The 18,299-nt window shown below is 41.9% G+C and overlaps 2 protein-coding genes across 6 annotated transcripts in view; one reads left to right on the forward strand and one right to left on the reverse strand.

The window, feature by feature from the left end:
* The first annotated feature begins 83 nt into the window (after window positions 1-83).
* On the forward strand, window positions 84-5,707 carry RPS6 (ribosomal protein S6). Its single transcript, XM_030466698.1, has 6 exons — window positions 84-173; window positions 986-1,117; window positions 2,012-2,222; window positions 2,603-2,749; window positions 4,658-4,815; window positions 5,561-5,707. The coding sequence occupies exons 1-6, from the start codon at window positions 168-170 to the stop codon at window positions 5,654-5,656; spliced, it is 750 nt and encodes a 249-aa protein (XP_030322558.1). The 5' UTR covers window positions 84-167; the 3' UTR covers window positions 5,657-5,707.
* Window positions 5,708-13,870: 8,163 nt separating this feature from the next.
* Window positions 13,871-18,299, reverse strand: part of DENND4C (DENN domain containing 4C) — a 69,128-nt gene continuing 64,699 nt past the window's right edge. For 4 of the 5 annotated variants that reach the window (XM_030467466.1, XM_030467464.1, XM_030467465.1 and 1 more), the window contains 2 exons: window positions 17,450-17,514; window positions 13,871-16,798 (listed from right to left, as the gene is read on the reverse strand). In XM_030467466.1, the coding sequence (XP_030323326.1) occupies window positions 16,662-16,798; window positions 17,450-17,514 (202 nt within the window). In that variant the 3' untranslated portion in view covers window positions 13,871-16,661. The remainder of the gene's footprint in view (window positions 16,799-17,449; window positions 17,515-18,299) is intronic. The other variant, XM_030467467.1, reaches the window with a different exon arrangement.

Raw genomic sequence — 18,299 nt, forward strand, 5'->3', positions numbered from 1 at the left:
GCCCCGCACGCACCGCACCGGCTCCTCCCCACCTCGCCCCTCTGCGGGCCGAGCCTCGCTCGCCACTGGTTAGCCGCGCTCACGTCGTTCTCGCGAGAGTTGGGGGGTATATATCAGGCTTCGGGCGGAAGTGCGGCCTTTCGGTGGGGTGGCTTCGCTCGGCGAGGATGAAGGTGGGGTTGTTCGGCCGTTGCCGGCGGGTTTCGGGATTCCCCGCCACAAATGGCCCCGGCGGTGCCTGTGGGGCTAGCGGCGGGGGTCGATGGTCCCTGATGGCGGGGCTGGAGCGCCCCTGTGGGGCAGATTGGAGCGGATTGTGGGCGGGGCGACTTGGCGGCCGCGCGGGCCCCACTCCTTCTTGTCACCGGGCCGTGGTCCTCTGGGTTCCGGTAGCGGTCGCTACTCCTTACTGCAGGCTTTTAGCGAGTGCGTGGCCTGCGGAGTCGGTAGCGGGACCTAAGATAGAGGCACCGTGTGGACAGGAGCTGGGAAGTGTGCCTCTGTAGGGCCGTGTTCCGGGTGGGTTGGTGGGGGGCTACCGGGAGGCGTCTCGGTATCTTTGCACCGCCCCCCAAGAAGCGCAAGTGTTAAACGGTGCGCGTCGCTCCCTTAAGCTTTCTTGTGCAGTTTTCTAAGACCCAAGTGTGCTGCGAAGGGCGTTCAGAAGTAAAGGCAACAGGTTGTGGATGCTCTCACCTTGATTGGTTGCAGCTTGTTCAAAGGTGATGAAGCTCTAGCTATCGTAGTGCCATCTTGCTGTGTAACCGGTCAGTGTGGCTCAGGTCAGACCTGTCTGGCTCTCTGAGGATGGCATTTACAAATTACAGCAAGGGAGCGTTTGTGTAATAAACGGCTTTAACATGATATTAAGACATTAAGCCATAAGTGCTAATTTTCTGTCAAAACTATTAATGGTGAGTTTCAACCAAATCTAACTGTTGGTTATGGTGGTTTTTTGTTTTTGTTTTTGTTTTTTTTCTGTTAGTTGAATATCTCATTCCCAGCCACTGGCTGCCAGAAACTCATTGCAGTGGATGATGAGCGCAAACTGAGAACATTCTATGAGAAACGGATGGCCACGGAGGTGGCAGCTGATTCTCTTGGTGAGGAATGGAAGGTAAGTGTGGAAGTGTGTCAGAGCTTTAATTAAGGTCCTTAAATTTGAAATTTCCTTGAAACTGTCACACTACAGTGTTTTGTCTTGTGTACATGTGGCTGGTACGTTAGCTTCTGTCTGTACTGAACTCGGTGTGTTTTGCTACTTAAATTTGTCTTCTTTTTTTAAAGCCTTGTGTGTTTGAGTTCCTTGCTGCTCTGTGCAGTAGTGTTTTGTTACTCATTTGAGCACTGTCCTGATATTTAGGACAAATTTAAATCTGTACTGGAAAACTGTTCCTTCTTTACCAAATGAGTTAAAGATTTGGCTTCATTGTGTTTACAATGCTGCTAGTGCATGGGAAAGCTTGCTGGGCCTGGTGGATGGGCAGGGAATAGTGGTGTGTTAATAATATGGACAGTCCAACTGAGTTAGGGTGAGTTGCTCTCTTGCTGCCACTTGCACATAGGCAGTTAAAAGCTCTGGCTTTTTAGCCACACACTCTTGCTCCAGGCACTCTTGTGTTGTGCACAGAATTCCAGTTTGTGATGATAGCAGGCTTTGGTTAGGTTCAGGATTAAAGACAAGCTAGACCATAGGACAAAATTCTGACTGGTGGAGATCAAACAAAGCTTTGAATAAATAGATCTGTGATTTTTGGCTGTGTATTTGAAGATTAGGAGCATAAACGTAAATTCTGGTGTACCAAGATACTTTTCACATCTGGAAAGTAAAATTGCTGAACCATTGCAGTGCTGTTGGTTGAAGAAGTTGTTCACATTGGCAGCAGAGGTGATTTTCCCTTGGATCATGGGTACAGTGCCCCATTATTTTGAACAGTCTGTTACATTAAATGCTTCTGGAAGCAATGGCAATGTGTGAGCAGCTGAGAAGTGTATTTGCACCTTTCCATAGGGTTATGTTGTCCGGATCAGTGGAGGCAACGACAAGCAGGGCTTCCCCATGAAGCAAGGGGTCCTGACTCACGGACGTGTCCGGCTCCTGCTCAGCAAGGGCCACTCCTGCTATCGCCCCAGGAGAACCGGGGAGAGGAAACGCAAATCTGTTCGTGGCTGCATTGTTGATGCCAACTTGAGTGTTCTGAACTTGGTCATCGTGAAAAAGGGTAAGAGTCTGAAGGCAGCAAGAAGTTGAGGGCTTGTTGTAGGCGTGTGAAACTGGCCTGCTTGCTAGTGACAGAAAGAATTTCTGTAGAATGGAAATTCAGTGCTGATGTAGAAATGTGAATGTGTTTTGAAATTCCCTCTGAGCTTTATAATCTTGAACTTCTAAAACTAAACACTGAAGTTTACAGTTTTATTGGTGACAGCCATCTGATAACGTTAAATGGGCAAAGTAGCTGCGGGTGGCACTACTGACAGGTGAACCCCAAGGATTATCTTGTAGTATCTTAAATGTTCACGGATTTTAAACTTGCTCATCAGTGAAGCAGGCGTTCGTTAGAACCAGGATTAATGGGCATGTTCAAACCTTCTATTCTCAAAGGTGAGAAGGATATTCCTGGACTGACAGACACAGCTGTGCCCCGTCGTCTTGGTCCCAAGAGGGCCAGCAGAATCCGCAAGCTGTTCAACCTGTCTAAGGAAGATGATGTCCGACACTATGTTGTGAGGAAGCCTCTGAACAAAGAGGGTAGGTTTTTATTCAGACAAGTAAGTCTTTGGTTTCATGTAATTGATCAGCCAGGAGAGCCATTGTCATGGTTTAACACTGCCCCAGCTATTAAACCAAATGACAAGATGCCCTCTGTTAATCCCCCTCCCTACCCTGATACAGGAAGGAGAGAGAACAAGGGAGACTTACGGGTTGGAAACCAAACTACACAAATTTAATGCAACAGTAATGGTAAATAGGAAAAGTTAATAAATAGATACAAATATACAGGAAAATTGATACCACGTTCCTCCCCCCAATGGTGGGATGGGATGGTGACTCTCACGTCACCACTGAGGCTGCAGGGCAGCCCTGGGAAAGTCCAGGCTGGACTCCTGGAGCCAGCAGCGGTCAGGAGCTGGAGGCAGGAACACACAGATATGGGCTGGCACGGATCAGGACCACAGGCAGACGAACAGACAGAATCCTCCCAGGATGCTGAAGCAAATAGTGATAGGCAAAGAAGGGGAAGCAGGATGGGATTTGACCCTCATGATCCCTCAAATTTAAACTGAGTATGACGTGCATGGGATGGAGTACCCTGCTCAATTTTGGCCATCTGTCTTGTTCGTTCCTCGCTAAAGGAGGGTTTGCAGCTGTGACCTCTTTACTCCTTTTCTCCTTCCAGAGGGCAAAATGTTCCTCAGACCTGAGCAGTGTCCTTGGCTCAGCACACCAGTCTCTGGCTGTAACTGTAAACATCGAGTGTTACCAGTCCCAGCAGCAGACACTGTCTGAGAAACTTGCTGTTAATTTCAGCAAGTGCAGCTAGTTACAAGAGACTTAGCTGAAAGCAAAAGTACAAGACAGAAAATTACCTTTATCCTGGCCCAAACCAGGACTGCAATCCAGCCTACTGCAATGCATGAAGCACACTGAAGTAATTGATCCATGAGCTGTCAGGTTATTTAAGCTTTGTCAGCTGTAACTTGAGGATTAGAAGGGCATTTTCTTGCTTGCCCCATTTCTTTTGTTCCCCTCCACTTTCCATCTCCATTAGCACAATTTGTTTTTAAATGATAGTATCTGGACTAGTAGTTAATTAGTGGATCTAAGAATAATTGTGGAAAATAATTGCTGATGAAGTTTCAGTATGAGGTGAGAATGTTTTTTGAAACATTTTTATAAGGTGGAGGGAAAAAGTAGTAGATGTAGAAAATCCTAAGATATTTTTTGCTGTTGCTTGGGTCATTCTCTGGAAGGAGCTTTTATTGGGAGGGCACTTTTCAACTTGGCACGTTTCTAGTAGTGTAAGATTTTAATACTGGGGGTTTTTTGCATTTGTTATAAAAACAGGGTGAGGATTTTTTTTAGAAAATAAAGATTGGGAACTGTGTAAGCCTGTTGGGTGAAAGACCACTTTTTCTGCATCGTAGGCACTCTTCTGTCCATAAAAGAATGTGTTCATTGGGGAGATACTTTGCTTGTGGCTGCTGAAGTTGGGCAGGATGGGGTACTGGAATCTTCAGAGAAGTGATATGTTGTGTTCTGTTTGCTCATTACGGGCAACTTAAATGTGGGTTTTGATGATAAACATTAAGCCTGTGTTGAGTATGCTCCTTCTAAGCATGAGAACATGGTATCGTGTTCTGAAAGCCAGTGATGATCCATATTTAAACATTTTATGTCTAGGGGGAAAATACTATGAATTAGAGATGCATTACTTTATTATTGGTAAAAAATCACGAGCATTTAGACTACATTTGTTAATGCTATATCTGGCAGTAATTGATTTTTCCAGCAAAATCTCATCAAGAGGTTTAACTCTACGAGTTGCTGTAATATGTAGCACCCTATATAATGTTAACATAACATTAGGTGGAACTTGGGTTTGCTAGATGAGGCTGCTTTGGAAGACCGTCTATCACTTCTGGTGCCTTTTTTTAGGCAAGAAACCCAGAAGCAAGGCTCCTAAGATCCAGCGACTGGTGACTCCTCGAGTTCTGCAGCACAAGCGCAGACGTATTGCTCTGAAGAAGCAGCGCACTCAGAAGAACAAGGAGGAAGCAGCAGAATATGCAAAGCTCCTGGCCAAGAGAATGAAGGTGTGTTTGCCTTAGTAACCCAGCTGTATGGAATTCCTCATACCCCAGAATCGAGGGAGCTGGTAACTTCTCCCTACACAAAGAAATGCACTGAACCTAGCTCATTTTGAATAGAAATGCTTGAGCGTGGGTGAACACCTGGCTGGTCAAATGCTTTTTGTGGGCATTTGTACCAATTTTTGCCACTTTTAGAATATGGAAATAAGTAATTTAACTAAGACCTGGTTTTGAAGAAAGCATTGAACAGTGTGAACAGAAGTTTTTCAGTAGTAGTTCTACTTAATACGAATTTTGATACCACTAAGATACCCAGGCATTTGAATTGTTGTGATCCAGCAATTGACCTGGATGGAAGATAACTTGGCAAGAAGATGCTTATTTGGACAAATCTGCTTGTAGACCTCAGCCAGCAGTGACTGCTGAGGCAGTACTGTTGGAACATTTGGCATGATACTTGGGTGTTAAGTGATGTACAGAGATGTACATCTCCAGAGAGTTGTGAACTCTCCTTTAGTATTTTTACTGTAACTTGGAGATGCTAGTTGAAGGCTTGGAGTCTTTATAGGTGCGGATACTTAAAAGATTTCGTTTGACCTGTGGAGATGGGAAATTATATTTTGTTTTACTGAGTATAAGGAACCCACCCTTCTGGTAGCTGCCTTCAAATTGCAGTTCCAGTTTCCCCCAATTTGTTTCTCTGGTGCCCAACATCTCAGGGCTCACTTGGTGCCACTTTGCTTTTCAGGAAGCCAAGGAGAAGCGCCAGGAGCAGATCGCAAAGAGACGCCGGCTTTCTTCATTGAGAGCTTCTACATCTAAGTCTGAGTCAAGTCAGAAGTAAAGATGCACCTGATATTAAAAATAAACACTTTCTGTGGTTAACTTGTCAGGAGGCTTTGCAGTGCATATTGTTACTGACCCTATCCTAAAATAAATAGTTGTCTAGACTCACTGCATCATGCAGCCCAAACCAGAGCCAGAAACCTTGGTCTCTAGGTCTTTCAAGAACTTGTAATATATTTTCACATCTTAATTGGGAAGTTTCAATTTATCTAAGCCATATGCATGAGTGTTGATTTTCCTACAAGCAAGATTTAGCTGGAATGGCAAACTGGGTGGTAGCTCAGAAATCAAACAAGATAATCTCATGAATTTTTTGTAGGACTCACTTAGTACTCTTCAGTAGTATGTTTGATTTTTTTTTTTTTAAATCTGAAGCACAGAATGCTGTTGGCAGATGAGGAATTGGGTCCCTTGATTTTGGTATTGAATGTAAGATTGGTGATTGTTGCCAGAACTAAGTGTGATCATCTCAGTTACTGGAACAAGTTTCCCAGGAAAGTGGTCACAGGACCAAGACTGTCACAAGTCAGAGGTGTGTCTGGATGATGCTCTTGGTTATACAGTTTAGTTTGTGATAATTCTGTGAGGAGCAAGAGAGTTGGACTTGATCCTTACAGGTCTCTTTCAACTCAGAAGTATTCATGATGCTGAAAGTACTGCAGCATTTTGCTCTTGGAGTTAGTAGCGAATACTAAATATGAGTAAGCCAGACATTTAAAGGTTTTAACAAAAATTTTCCTCAACAATAAAAAAATCTGGTGATGCCTTTATGTATTCAGACTGCACTTGGTGCAGAATCTAGTACCAGGTAAAGCCTGGTAAGGCTGTGTTTAATCTTGGAATGGTCTGAGGCTAAATAGATTGTCTTAATTTTTGTTAAAAAAGAAATCGGGATCCACCTGTTTTTGTAAAAGGTGTTTCTGTTTCCAGTATAAAAACTTGGATACATTAAGCTATCTAAGCATCAGAAGTTAAGGTATTTTGTTCTGTTTTTCTTCCTGTGTGCGTGGCAAGGCTTTTAAGTCAGGGCTGCACTTCGCTATTGAGGCAAATTTTTAATACATTAAGTGTGAAATCTCCAGAAAATCAGAACTGCAGAACAAATGACTTGCAGGCTACAGTCTGTGGGCACAGATGAATCAAACTGAATTTTTTATTTGTATTAGAGTGAAGGGATGCTGACCCTGGCAAGGGTGGAATCGGGCATGAAGCATGTGTGCAGCAGAAGCTTTAGGCCAGGACATCTGGCAACAGCAGTTATTCCAAACTCCCATTCAAGCTGTGTTCAACAGCATCACTGTTCAGGTAGGTTAGCTACTACGTAATCAACTACATAACCTGAACAAGGCAAAGGGATGCCTTCTGCAAATCCACGTACAATTTAAGGTTACTCTCAGATGCTAAAAACTGATACAGAGAAAACAGAGATAAATCTCTGCGTGACCCCGCAGTCAAACATGCGTATGACATCTTTAACCTGCTTAATAAAACAACTTGTGCACATACATTACAAATGTCAGCATGAAGAAGCCATGTCAACAGGCACTGTCAAGCAGAAGGGGGGGATCTCATTTTTGATAATGAGGAGATAAACACTCACTGAATTCACCATGCTGAGGCTTTCACAGTCGTGCAGGAAAGAAACACATTACTTAATAACACGAGCTTTTTCTGTTGGATCATGCTGACAGGCACTGGTTTGTGATTAAGAGGCACTTGCTCTGATCAGGGTCCCCAGGCACTGAGATCGGGATGTCCGAGAAGATCCCTGTGGATCTGAGGATGCCCTGGTGATGTGGGCTGACAGTAAGTCCCTGAAGGGGTGCAGCCAACACCGAGTTGTGTTAAAGTGGTCGGGGTCGTGGTTATTTTTGTCAAGCTGTCAATGAGAATGCATCGCTTTCTCAGAGCCAGGAGGTGCATAATCTAATCCCTAATTAAAAACTCCTGTTTTCTTCCATCACTTGTTTCCTTCAGTCTGCAGCTTGTTAGTGCAGCTCATCCATACCATCACTTCAAATCACAGAACAGCACAGATGGGAAGGGACACTGACTGATCATCTGGTCCCACTTACCATGAGACTAGGTAATACTATTTAGCACCCTGTCCACTCATGTCTTGAAAAGCTCCAGGGATGGTGACTATGACACCAGGCAGATACTTCTGGTAATTGAGCGTTGTCACTAAAAGCCCTTTTTACCTCTTCTGGTAAAGTTTGCAGCTGCTGCCACTTGTCTTCTCCATGTGGCTCCTTGTGAAGCAGAGCCTCGGTCCTATTGGTAGCTGTCCTAGTATGTGATGAGGTTTCCCCTGAGCCTTTTCCAGGGTGAAAAACACCCACGTCCACCCTTGCCTCACTGGGCAGTTTGTAGTCAGCATCTTTCTTGAACTGAGACCAGAACTGCACCCACTGCCCTAAATGCAGCCTGACAAGTGCTGAAGCAACACACACATCTCTGTCCCTGCTCATCTCTTATCTCTATGCCCCTGCATGGGCAGGGATCCACGTTGCTTTGATTGCTGTTGTGGATGACTCTACAGGCAGTCTGGAATCCCCTCCAGGTGGCTCCCCAGCCCCACAGCTCATGGCCTCTGCATGGACACCGTGCTGCTGCGGGATGTAGCAGACAGTGCTTTGGAAACGGGCCTGACTGAACCAGAGCCTTGCCCTTGAAGCAAAAGCAGTTAATAGCCTCAAGTAAGAAGAATGTAGGCAATAGACATAGCAAGACCTTGGCATAGGATAGAGTAGCACATATTTTGCTTTTAGGAAAATTACATTAACCAGTTAGAGGAGGCTCTGCTACACATGAATAGTCATAGCCTATCAGCTTGCGGTACGGGTGTGTGATCAGCTCATTGTAACATGAAATATGCCTGTACTCGTGAACAAGATAATGACAAGTATGAAAATAGGCAGGGCTTTGCACTTGCCTTTTTAAACTTTATGATAAAGTTCTTGCCAGCACACTTTTCAGCCTCTCCAGGTCTCTAAAAGATGGGCTCACCCTACAGCTGTGTCCACCTCGCCAGCCAGTGAAGTGCCTTCAGCACAGCTGGGGGAGGTGCCTTCAGCCTCTTTGTCCAGAGTTAGGTAGATTTTGAACAGTGTAGGGCCTGGTGCTGATCCCTGAGGGATCTTGTCTGTGATGGGCTGCCAGCCTGAGCCACTCCCATTGCTCACCACACTCTTCAGTTCACTGCCCTTGAGCACTCCATGACTTCTCTACGGTAGGACCCACAATAAAAGCTTGCAAGGCCAGCAGCTGTGGACATGTTTTTAACACCTTGACAGCAGTTCAAAATGTGGCAAGAAGCACCTGTTGAGAGCAGCAGCTTTTTTTTTAATTCAACAGGACTTACTGGCAGAATGTTTGCTCTTCAAGGGCTATGCAAGCCTGAAGCTCAGCTGCAAACTTGGAGACACTTCATAAGCTTCAGTAACAGGGACTCTGGTTTCAGGGAGATGGTCAGCCCTAGGTAACCAAACACATCTAAATTTGATGTGTCATTGGTTTTAACAGGTCTGTATGTCAGTATGACACTACTGAAAAAATTAAAAAATAAAAAAGGAAAAATGCTCAAGAAAAACACCTTGAGGAAACTTAAACAAAAATTCTGGACTATTCCTCTAAACCCAGTGAAACCAACTTCTGCCCCCCCTCCCCCACCCTCCAAGCAGTTTCTGGCTACCACCTGTCCCCACAGAGCCACTGGTAGGCTTATCCACAGAGGGACTGGTAGGCTTATCAGTCTGTAGTGCAAAGTCCTGCTGATGCAGGCTGGTGTCCAGTGAGGTTTTAGACTTTTTAAAAGGCTGCAGACGGTACAGCCTTCTATGCAACCTGTTACAGTGTTCATGATCACAGTTAAAAACATGTAAGCAGATTTTCCTGCGGCCTGTGCCAATTGCCTCTTCCGGCACAGGGCACCACCAAGAGTCTGCCTCTGTATCCTCTACTCACCCACCTCGTGAGGTATTTAGACACCTAGATGAGATTTTTGCCTCCCCCATCCCCAAGTCTTCTCCAGGCTGAACAGTGCCAGCTGCCAGCCTTGCCATGCATTACAGGTGCTCCAAGCCCTTCATGACCTTTTTAGCCTCGCACTGGAGTAACTCCAGGGTGTCCCAAGTCAGACCAGCCTTGGATGTAGCACCCAGACCTGTCTCACCAGCACTGGGCAGAGAGGAAAGATCCCCGCCATTCACCCGCTGGCAATGCTCTGCCTACCTCACTATAGGACACTCTTGGCTGAGAGGGCACTTGGCTGACTCTGGTTAGGTGAGGATCCACCATAAACCCTGCATCTTTTCCTGCCCAGCTGCTCTCCAGCTGGTCTGCTCACAAGCAGGAATTGTTGTATAAGGTTGTTCCTACACAGGGGCTGTACCTCTGCATTTCCTTTTGGACCCCACCTGATTTTCTCCATCCTGGCAAGTCAGATCATATTCTCTCAAGCTTCCCACCTGATTTTGGCACAGGAGACAGCTGTTCCATTGTCCCTACAGCTTCAAACCCTAATCCTGTGGTGAAAGCTTCTTTGGGGACTCTTCAAACACAAGCGTTCTGTTATACCCTCCCTCCTTCAGCCACCTCTCTCAATATGCCACTTAAAGGCAGTGTCATATTTTTAGCAGACAGCATTATTAAAAAGACAGCACTGACAAAAGCAGAGCAAAAACAGCAAAGGCACTGTGATGTTACCAAGTCATCTGAAAGGCTGTTCCTGAGCTTCCTTCCATGGGCCTGAAATGATGAGTTTATTACTAATCTTTTCCACAAGCTACCAGTTTGTGCTATGCATATGAAGTTTCTTCAGAGAGAAAAATTTTTAGGGTCTTGTATTCTTACTTTCACTATCAGATTAATGAACTGACTGTTTGAACATGAGTTTGAAAAATACTAAGTTATAAAGGCCTGAAGCACTTGACAGTAACTGGCATTTTCTACTGCTTAAACGCCATCCCCACCTCAATCATCTCATTCACCTGCCCCAATTAAAAAAAAAAAAAAGTATCTGGAAACTGCATGTAAGCCTGTGTAAATGTGTTCTGAAGCAGAAAGGGCACCAGTAACTTGCAAGCTAGGATGCATCGTGAAAGCATCTCTGTGCCCCCATTCCAAAGCCACTGAGCAACCAGAACTCCTGGGAAATGTTCAGCCAAGTACAGGCACCAACCTCTCCCCAGCCACTGATTAATGTTGCTTTTCCTAATCAGCAGAGAGCAGCAGCTCTGTCATCAGGATGGATGCTGGGCTCTATGACTTTATGCAAACAACTTCTTCATGGATGCTGCCTTCCTGACCCTGATTTCTAATTCTTACCGCTGCCAGTCCCCATGGCTTACTGAAGGTGTCACAGAGCCAGACTCTCACATGACCCAAATCCCCACAGATGAATCCCATCTTTTCTCCTTTCTTTGTCCCAACTGTTCCAGTTCTTCCCCACCATTCAGATATCACTGAGGTACTATGAAACAGTTTCCCAAAAAGGCAGGTTAAATTTGCATTTAAGATTAAATTATATCAAGCAGAAAAGCTCAACAATTTAAAGTTTTTACACAGGATGCATACACATTTTATTTTGGGAAATACATTAAATTTTTTTTCTTAGTCTAGAATACCTATACAGAATTCAGAATATGCACAGTGTGTTTTTAAACTCAAGAAACATTTGTCAAATGTACAAAAACATTCCAGAGACACAGTTGTTAATCATAGCACAGTAAATGCATGCCATTTTTCAGCAGTCCAAAACAGTCTCTAAACCAGTGCAAATTTTACTGCATTAAAGAAAACTTCCCAGCTCATTTAATAAATTCATAATTTATTCATACTACATCCTTTCATCCACATTACAGTTTATGTTAAGCTCCTAAAAGGAGTTTAATGTGCTTCTAAAAACAGCAAACAATCCCTTTTATTTGCACCATTGACTGATGCAGATTTAAAGAACAAATAAAAACCCCATCTGTTTCTCTCTTTGTATACATCACAATATACAGCACAGTAGAATCTAGAACTAGAGTCCAATTCAACCATTCAGTTTCAAGACTTAAAAAGTTACAAGGGTGTTTTCTCTTAAAAAGGTCCATAATGAAAAGCTGATATACAGAAGGCACCTCAAGGCTTTTATTAGTTAAAAGAAAAAAACCCTTTCTTGTAAATGTACAGTTACATGAACAAGACAACCTGCTTACCATTTAATGAAATAAAGTTATCTGCATTGAAATAATTATTGAAGTGAGAGTTTTAAAAAGAGAAAACTATTGAGTGGATTCTCAGTTACTTACAATTTAAAAATTTGTTTTAAATATATAATTTCTATCATCTTATTTAATATACACTTGAAAATATCCCCTATGTTGCAGTTATTCAATGAAAGCAGTAAACTCAATGAAAGGTATATTCTTCTAGATGCAACAAAAAGCTATTAATTCACAGTTAAAATGGAATAAAATTATTCATTCATAAGTGCAATGTAGCTTAACAAATGTTAGATTCCACTAGGAATAAGAGTTACTTGCAAAACAAACAGATTTAGTTTAAAAACATATATACTAAGCAAAATATTTTCCACTAAAATTGTATTATCTAAACTTGAGTTTTATAAAATGTGAAGACAGCATATGACTATAAATAAAGTACGGATTCTTCTAATAGCATGTAAAAGCTGGTACCTATTGCACCAATACCACAGCCACATCAGTCTCCTATACCTACAGGGTTTTGGAAGTTTTTATGTGTAGGTAATATTCCAGAATAAATTTATGACTCATTTAAAAAAAAAACATTCACTTTAGACTCCTGATTCTTAACCTTTGAGACCCCATCTGTTGTTTTAGTTCTGCAGCTATTCTGATATGAGCCCACAGACTGTATGTAACCGTGTTGCATCTGGGTGAAAGCTGCAAGATGGGATCTCCTCCATGTAACTGACTGCAGTTCAACATCCCTAGGGCAACAATTCAAGTAAGGTTCTCTGTGGCAATTGTTATTGCCACATAAACTTTCTAAATTCTTGGGCTTACCTGAAATTCAGTAACAGTGTGCAACCACAAATGTCATGAGTTTGGTTTACACCCTCACTTTGTGCAGAGATTTCAGGTTTTGAAATGCAAACTGATCTTCTCATTTATAAATGAAAATCCTGAAATACACATTGTTGAGCTACTATTTGGAATTGGACACAAGAATTTTGCAGTTCTGTTTTCTGTTCTGAAAACAGAACTAAGATCAAGCTTTCCACACCTTTCTTTCACAATACTTGCTCTGGCACATTCATGCATTATGGATGGAAGGATGACCATGAGACAGCAATAGGCCCATGGGACATCCTGGGGTGCATTAGAAGGGGGGTGGTTAGTAGGTCAAGAGAGGTTCTCCTCCCACTCTGTCTGTACTGGTGAGGCTGCATCTGAAATAATGTGTCCTGCATCTGGAATACGGTGCCCAGTTCTGGGCCCTGCAGGTCCAGAAGGAGCGGGAACTGCTTGGAAGAGTCCAGTGCAGGGCAACCAAGATGCTGAAGGGAGTGGAACATCTCCCTTACGAGGAAAGGCTGAGGGAGGTGGGGCTCTTCAGCTTGGAGAAGAGGAGAATGAGGGGCAACCTCATTAATGGTTACAAATACGTAAGCGGCAAGTGCCAGGAGGACAGAGTCAAGCCTTTCTCAGGGGTGACTAACAATAGGACAAGGGGAAATGGTTATAAACTGGAGCATAGGTGGTTCCATATAAATACAAGAAGAATTTTTTCACTGTGAGGGCAACAGGGCACTGGCACAGACTGCCCAGGGAGGTTGTGGAGTCTTCTTCCCTGGAGTCATTCAAAGCCCACTTGGATGTGTCCCTGTGTCACCTCCTGGAGGTGACCCTGCTCTGGCAGGGGCAATGATCTTTCAAGGTCCCTTCCAACCCCTCACTTTCTATGATTCTATGATACAGATAAATTTGGATTACTAAGACTGGGATGCCAAACAAATTTGGAGCAGCTATAGGTTACTAAGTCATTCCTATGTAGCCCATGAAGTCCATGCTGTGCATGACCTGCAAAGGAGAACTTAAGCCTTTAGTGCCCAAATTTCAGAAAGACAAACGTGCTTGCAATCAACTCACAAAAAACTTTTGAAGACTTTTCCCTGCTTATTTTTGGCCCTATATTCAAGCACATGAGAACTGATTGAGTCATGCTAACTTATTTTATGCCATGCCCTTTCCTTATGTGTACTCAGTTTTTTTCATCACTCAAATCAAGGAAACCTGTACCTCAGAAAGCTTGTGTCGGAAAACCTGCAGTGTCTATGAGTTTGTAAGAAGCTTAAAAGTCAAAGGAAGAACAGGAAGTGCTATAATGCTTTTGAAAGGAGAAAAAGCAACTAGGAAAAAAACACTCAGTTCTAAATTCCCGTCAATTTATGTGAACTTCTTTTTATCTCCAAAAAAGCACCTCCATAGATAAATACTTTATTACAAATTACTTTCAGGGATCTCCCCTTTTGTTTGAACTACAAATTTAATTCACAAACCACCTGATTAGTTAGCTATTAAAAACTAGACATTAAGAGGAATCCAAATTAAAAAGAGTAAGCACTTAAATTGTTCCTCTATATTAAAGAATTAATTTAAATAGGTAGATTCAAGATTTCAAGTTATTACATGCAAGTATTATACCACTCTGAAAGCCAGGTACATGCAACAGGAATAGAAATGAACTTGTTGTGTACAAAAATGCCAATATGCAGAAGCAAATCAAAGCCCTTTCCCCTCAGGCTTTAGGGCTTTTCGTTTAGGGTGTATGCCTGGGGAAACTCTAACATTTAGTACTAGATGCTGTGACATAACATGCTTTCCTATTTCTACAATACTACCGCCTGATTGGTATGCATTTTCTGCAACAGATGGAAAGGCTGTTTTGAAATGAAGGTGATCTCTTGCAGAGTATAGTTTAAAATAATATTACTTATAATGATTTAAAACAATTTGCCATCATCAATCATCTAAACAGCGCTCACTGGATATATTTTCTTTGTAATTTAATGAGCTGGGAAAATTTAAGGGTAATCAAAACTTGATTCCTTGTGAGTTGCATCACATAATCATATGGCTTGATGATTTAATACTCAAAATTGTCTTTGTATAACTATGTTTGAGATAGTACAGAAGTATACAGGAAAATTTGCAGTTTTGATTTGTGTAAGTATTATGTTGTCTGGATGCATGCTTCAGAGAGACTTTTTATTTAAAAGGATGGAACTGCATGTGTCAATTATGTAACAGGAGAAGAGAGGAAACCAGGAAGAATCAAGCTCTGCTCTTTCATTGCGATGTAGGTCATATCTGCAAGCAGTCATGCATAAACCCAAAGAATAAAGAGTGGAAATAAAAAGTGCTTTCCTCCTTTTAATTACTGAGGAAGCACAATATTTTCATCAGGAGAGAATCTGTCCAGGCAACATCCCCATATTAACTTAGGACCGGCCCTTTTCGAACAAATACAAATAATCTGTCTGTGATGTAAATGTATTTTGTCAGAAATAGCGCAAATCCTTTGTTTCAGCTTCATGAAAAAACAAAGAGTTAGTTCTGTTGTTTTATGTAGAAGCTGTTCCAGACAGATCTTTATCCCTCATAATTTTCAAGAATGAAAATTTTTAAGAGAGAAAGTAGTATGACGTAAATACATTCATGCTCCTATGCAATTACAGTTTTAGCTATGTTCCTTTAATATGCTACAAAACTTCCTTTCCTATTCTCTACAAATAATTCCACCAGAAAAACCACACCATTAAATTTCAGCAAAAAAACCCTGGAATATATCTCATCATATTTCTCAAGTAACAGAAACATTTAAACTGTTGACCAGTATCTAAGCTCTACTTTCCAAGACTATGACTACTGTAGTCAGTCAGCTCTGTGAGGTGAGGAAGTGTCTTATCTACTAGAAGCAATCCAAAAGATGAATCTCTTCAGACCACATTACTCAGGCACTTCCTCTGTGACAATATACACCTTGATGACTATATTCATAAATACATATTAATTGAAATATTGAATTTAGACTATCAGTGCAAAACAATTAAACCACAGGCTACCGTGAAAACAGGGGAGAGGGTGATAAAGAATTCAAGGAAAAGACCCTTTTTAGGCATACACTCAGAGTGTATAAGTGATATTTTTTTCAGATAGTATCTCTTTGACAAACCTTACGTGTACTCTAATAACACTTAAGCTTCCTGTCTGATTTTCAGAAAGCTGTCTATTTCTGAGCTACTTTGTGTAGAAGCCTAATCACTCCTTTGGAGAAAGCACCAATATGTTCATAGGATCTTTCATCTGTCAGGAGAATACAGGAAAATTTTCTGTTTTTTACAGCTGTAAACATACATTAGAAAATGGTCTGCCAAAGAGAATGTACAATAGTGACTGGGACAGTGGTCAAAAAAGGGATAGTCATTTTAAGTACTGTGATCTAACATATATAACAGCATTGCAACTTCCAGTGCAGGGACTCAAATATTTACATTCATACACATCTGAATAAAAAGATCTCTCTTTAGTTAAAGGTATTTTTAAAGAAGCAGTGAAGAATAAGTATTTTCTGGCAGGACAGGTATTTCTATAAAATACACAAATATTGGTGGCCCTTAATAAAGCCACCAACTATAGGCTGCTCTGTAATCCTCGCCTTTTTGAACATCTTGTTATTGTGGGGGAAAGGTTTGAGGAAGGAAAAGTATACACAGGGAGGGAAAAAAACCAACAGATCAATCACCTAAATCAATTCATCCTGTAATACAGTTTTAAAACATTTTAACACACTTTGTACTGTGTCTCATGAGATGAAAGACAAGAATATACATTGTAGCTCAACGAAACTGCTTTGACACATTGCTCATTTTATTACATTTTGGGATTCAAAGCGGAAGTATCACCATGCTCCTGCTTCGTTCACCTCTTAACTTCTGTCTCGCTGATGGGTAGTGTGCATCTTCCTCATTTTTATATTAAGGGTGCTCCAAAGCACTTTCTACAACACTCAACTCTGCTGCTTGGTGGAGCATCTATTTTCTGCATCTTTCCAAGGACATCCTTTGGTAGATTTTTATGTGCAATTCTGTATTCACTATCAAAGACCTCTGAAATAGAAAAGTTGAAATTATTTTAGAAATGCTGTACAATGCACACTACTGTTCCCAAATCACTTTTGGTGATTTTTATATGACCAAAAAGTTACCTTAACTTGCTGATGTTTTGTTTTGTTTTTTTTTCTAAATGCACCCTCTCAGAGAACCCAAAAGTCACCTTTATGCTGGAGCATCACAACGCATCACAGTGGATGCCCCACAGTTAAGTTTGCCTGTTCCCAGGTTATTTCTCCTGTCACCTTCCATAAGGGAGTCCCTCTTGTTTGCATGGTACCAAAAAGAAGTTAGGGCAGAAGAGATCAGGAAAGGGGTGGGCAGCCAGGTGGCCAGAAGACACAGGTCTAACACCCAAATCAGAGACAGATGGACAAGACCGGGAACAAGTTTTCAGACATGAAGAATTAGAGCTTCAAGCTAATCAACTTTGTTTAAAATAAGTGACTACTGGCTTTAAGCAAAGTCGAAATTTATGTCCCTATCTGAACTACGTTTTCATAAAAGTAACACCTCCTTGAAATATGTCAGCAAGTACTTCTTACTAAAACACATCAGTTGAAAAGTTATGTATGAGCTAGATTTCATATAGAGTATTCCTATATTTATTACACACGCACTATGCGTTTTACAGCATTTTCTACTTACCAATGTCAATGTTCTCTCTTCCAAGAGACACGAGAGAAAGGAAAAGAATTTCTCTGTAAAAACTCCTAGGAAATATTTTGAAGGGAAAGTAAATGAAAGCACCAACTACCCTAATTTTAGAAAGTCAATGTTCTTGCTTGCAAATAAAATGACTGATCTGCACGTTTACCAGCTTAAGGTTTTCTCATGCCTGAATACTTTTCCTTAACACACAGCTATATTGTCACCATATCCCAGCAGTTATATATTCTATGAAAAATCCCTCTGATCCCTCTGCCAAAGGTTATGTAAAACTCCAGTAAAACAAGAAACACAAAATTAAGAACCATTTATTTATGGACTGCTTCCTGCCTCAGGACTAAGCACAGGGTGTAGGCTTACTTCAGACCACCCATACTTTCTGTTTTGTTTCAGAATGCCCCTAGGGGTTGTTCCAACCTTAGCGATTCCATTATTCTATCTTAGAACTGGGTATCACTAAACAATTAGATATTTTTTTGCCTTTGTGAAACTGGAAAGTTCTGCTCTAAGGAGACAGTGCTTGTTTCTTTTTAGTACCTACAAGTCACAGAAGCAAAGGTGATACAGCATGCTAGACTTCAAACATCTCCTGTACCTTACTTTAGAGGCTGTGTTTTTGTATGAAGCCCTCTTTGAATTGTAGTGCAGATAGCAAAATGTACTGTGTTATTTACACGTCTCTGTTTGTGGATCATGCTGTATCTCCTTTTCTTAGCCAGTACTCACGGTTGGTAGAATTTCAATAGCTAAAACCAGGTAGTTTGGAGAATATTGCAGACACTGCAACAGTGCTGCACACTTGTGTATGTATCAATTTGCTAGAACTGGA

The sequence above is a fragment of the Calypte anna genome, chromosome Z, assembly GCF_003957555.1.
Source record: "Calypte anna isolate BGI_N300 chromosome Z, bCalAnn1_v1.p, whole genome shotgun sequence".
NCBI lineage: Eukaryota > Metazoa > Chordata > Aves > Apodiformes > Trochilidae > Calypte > Calypte anna.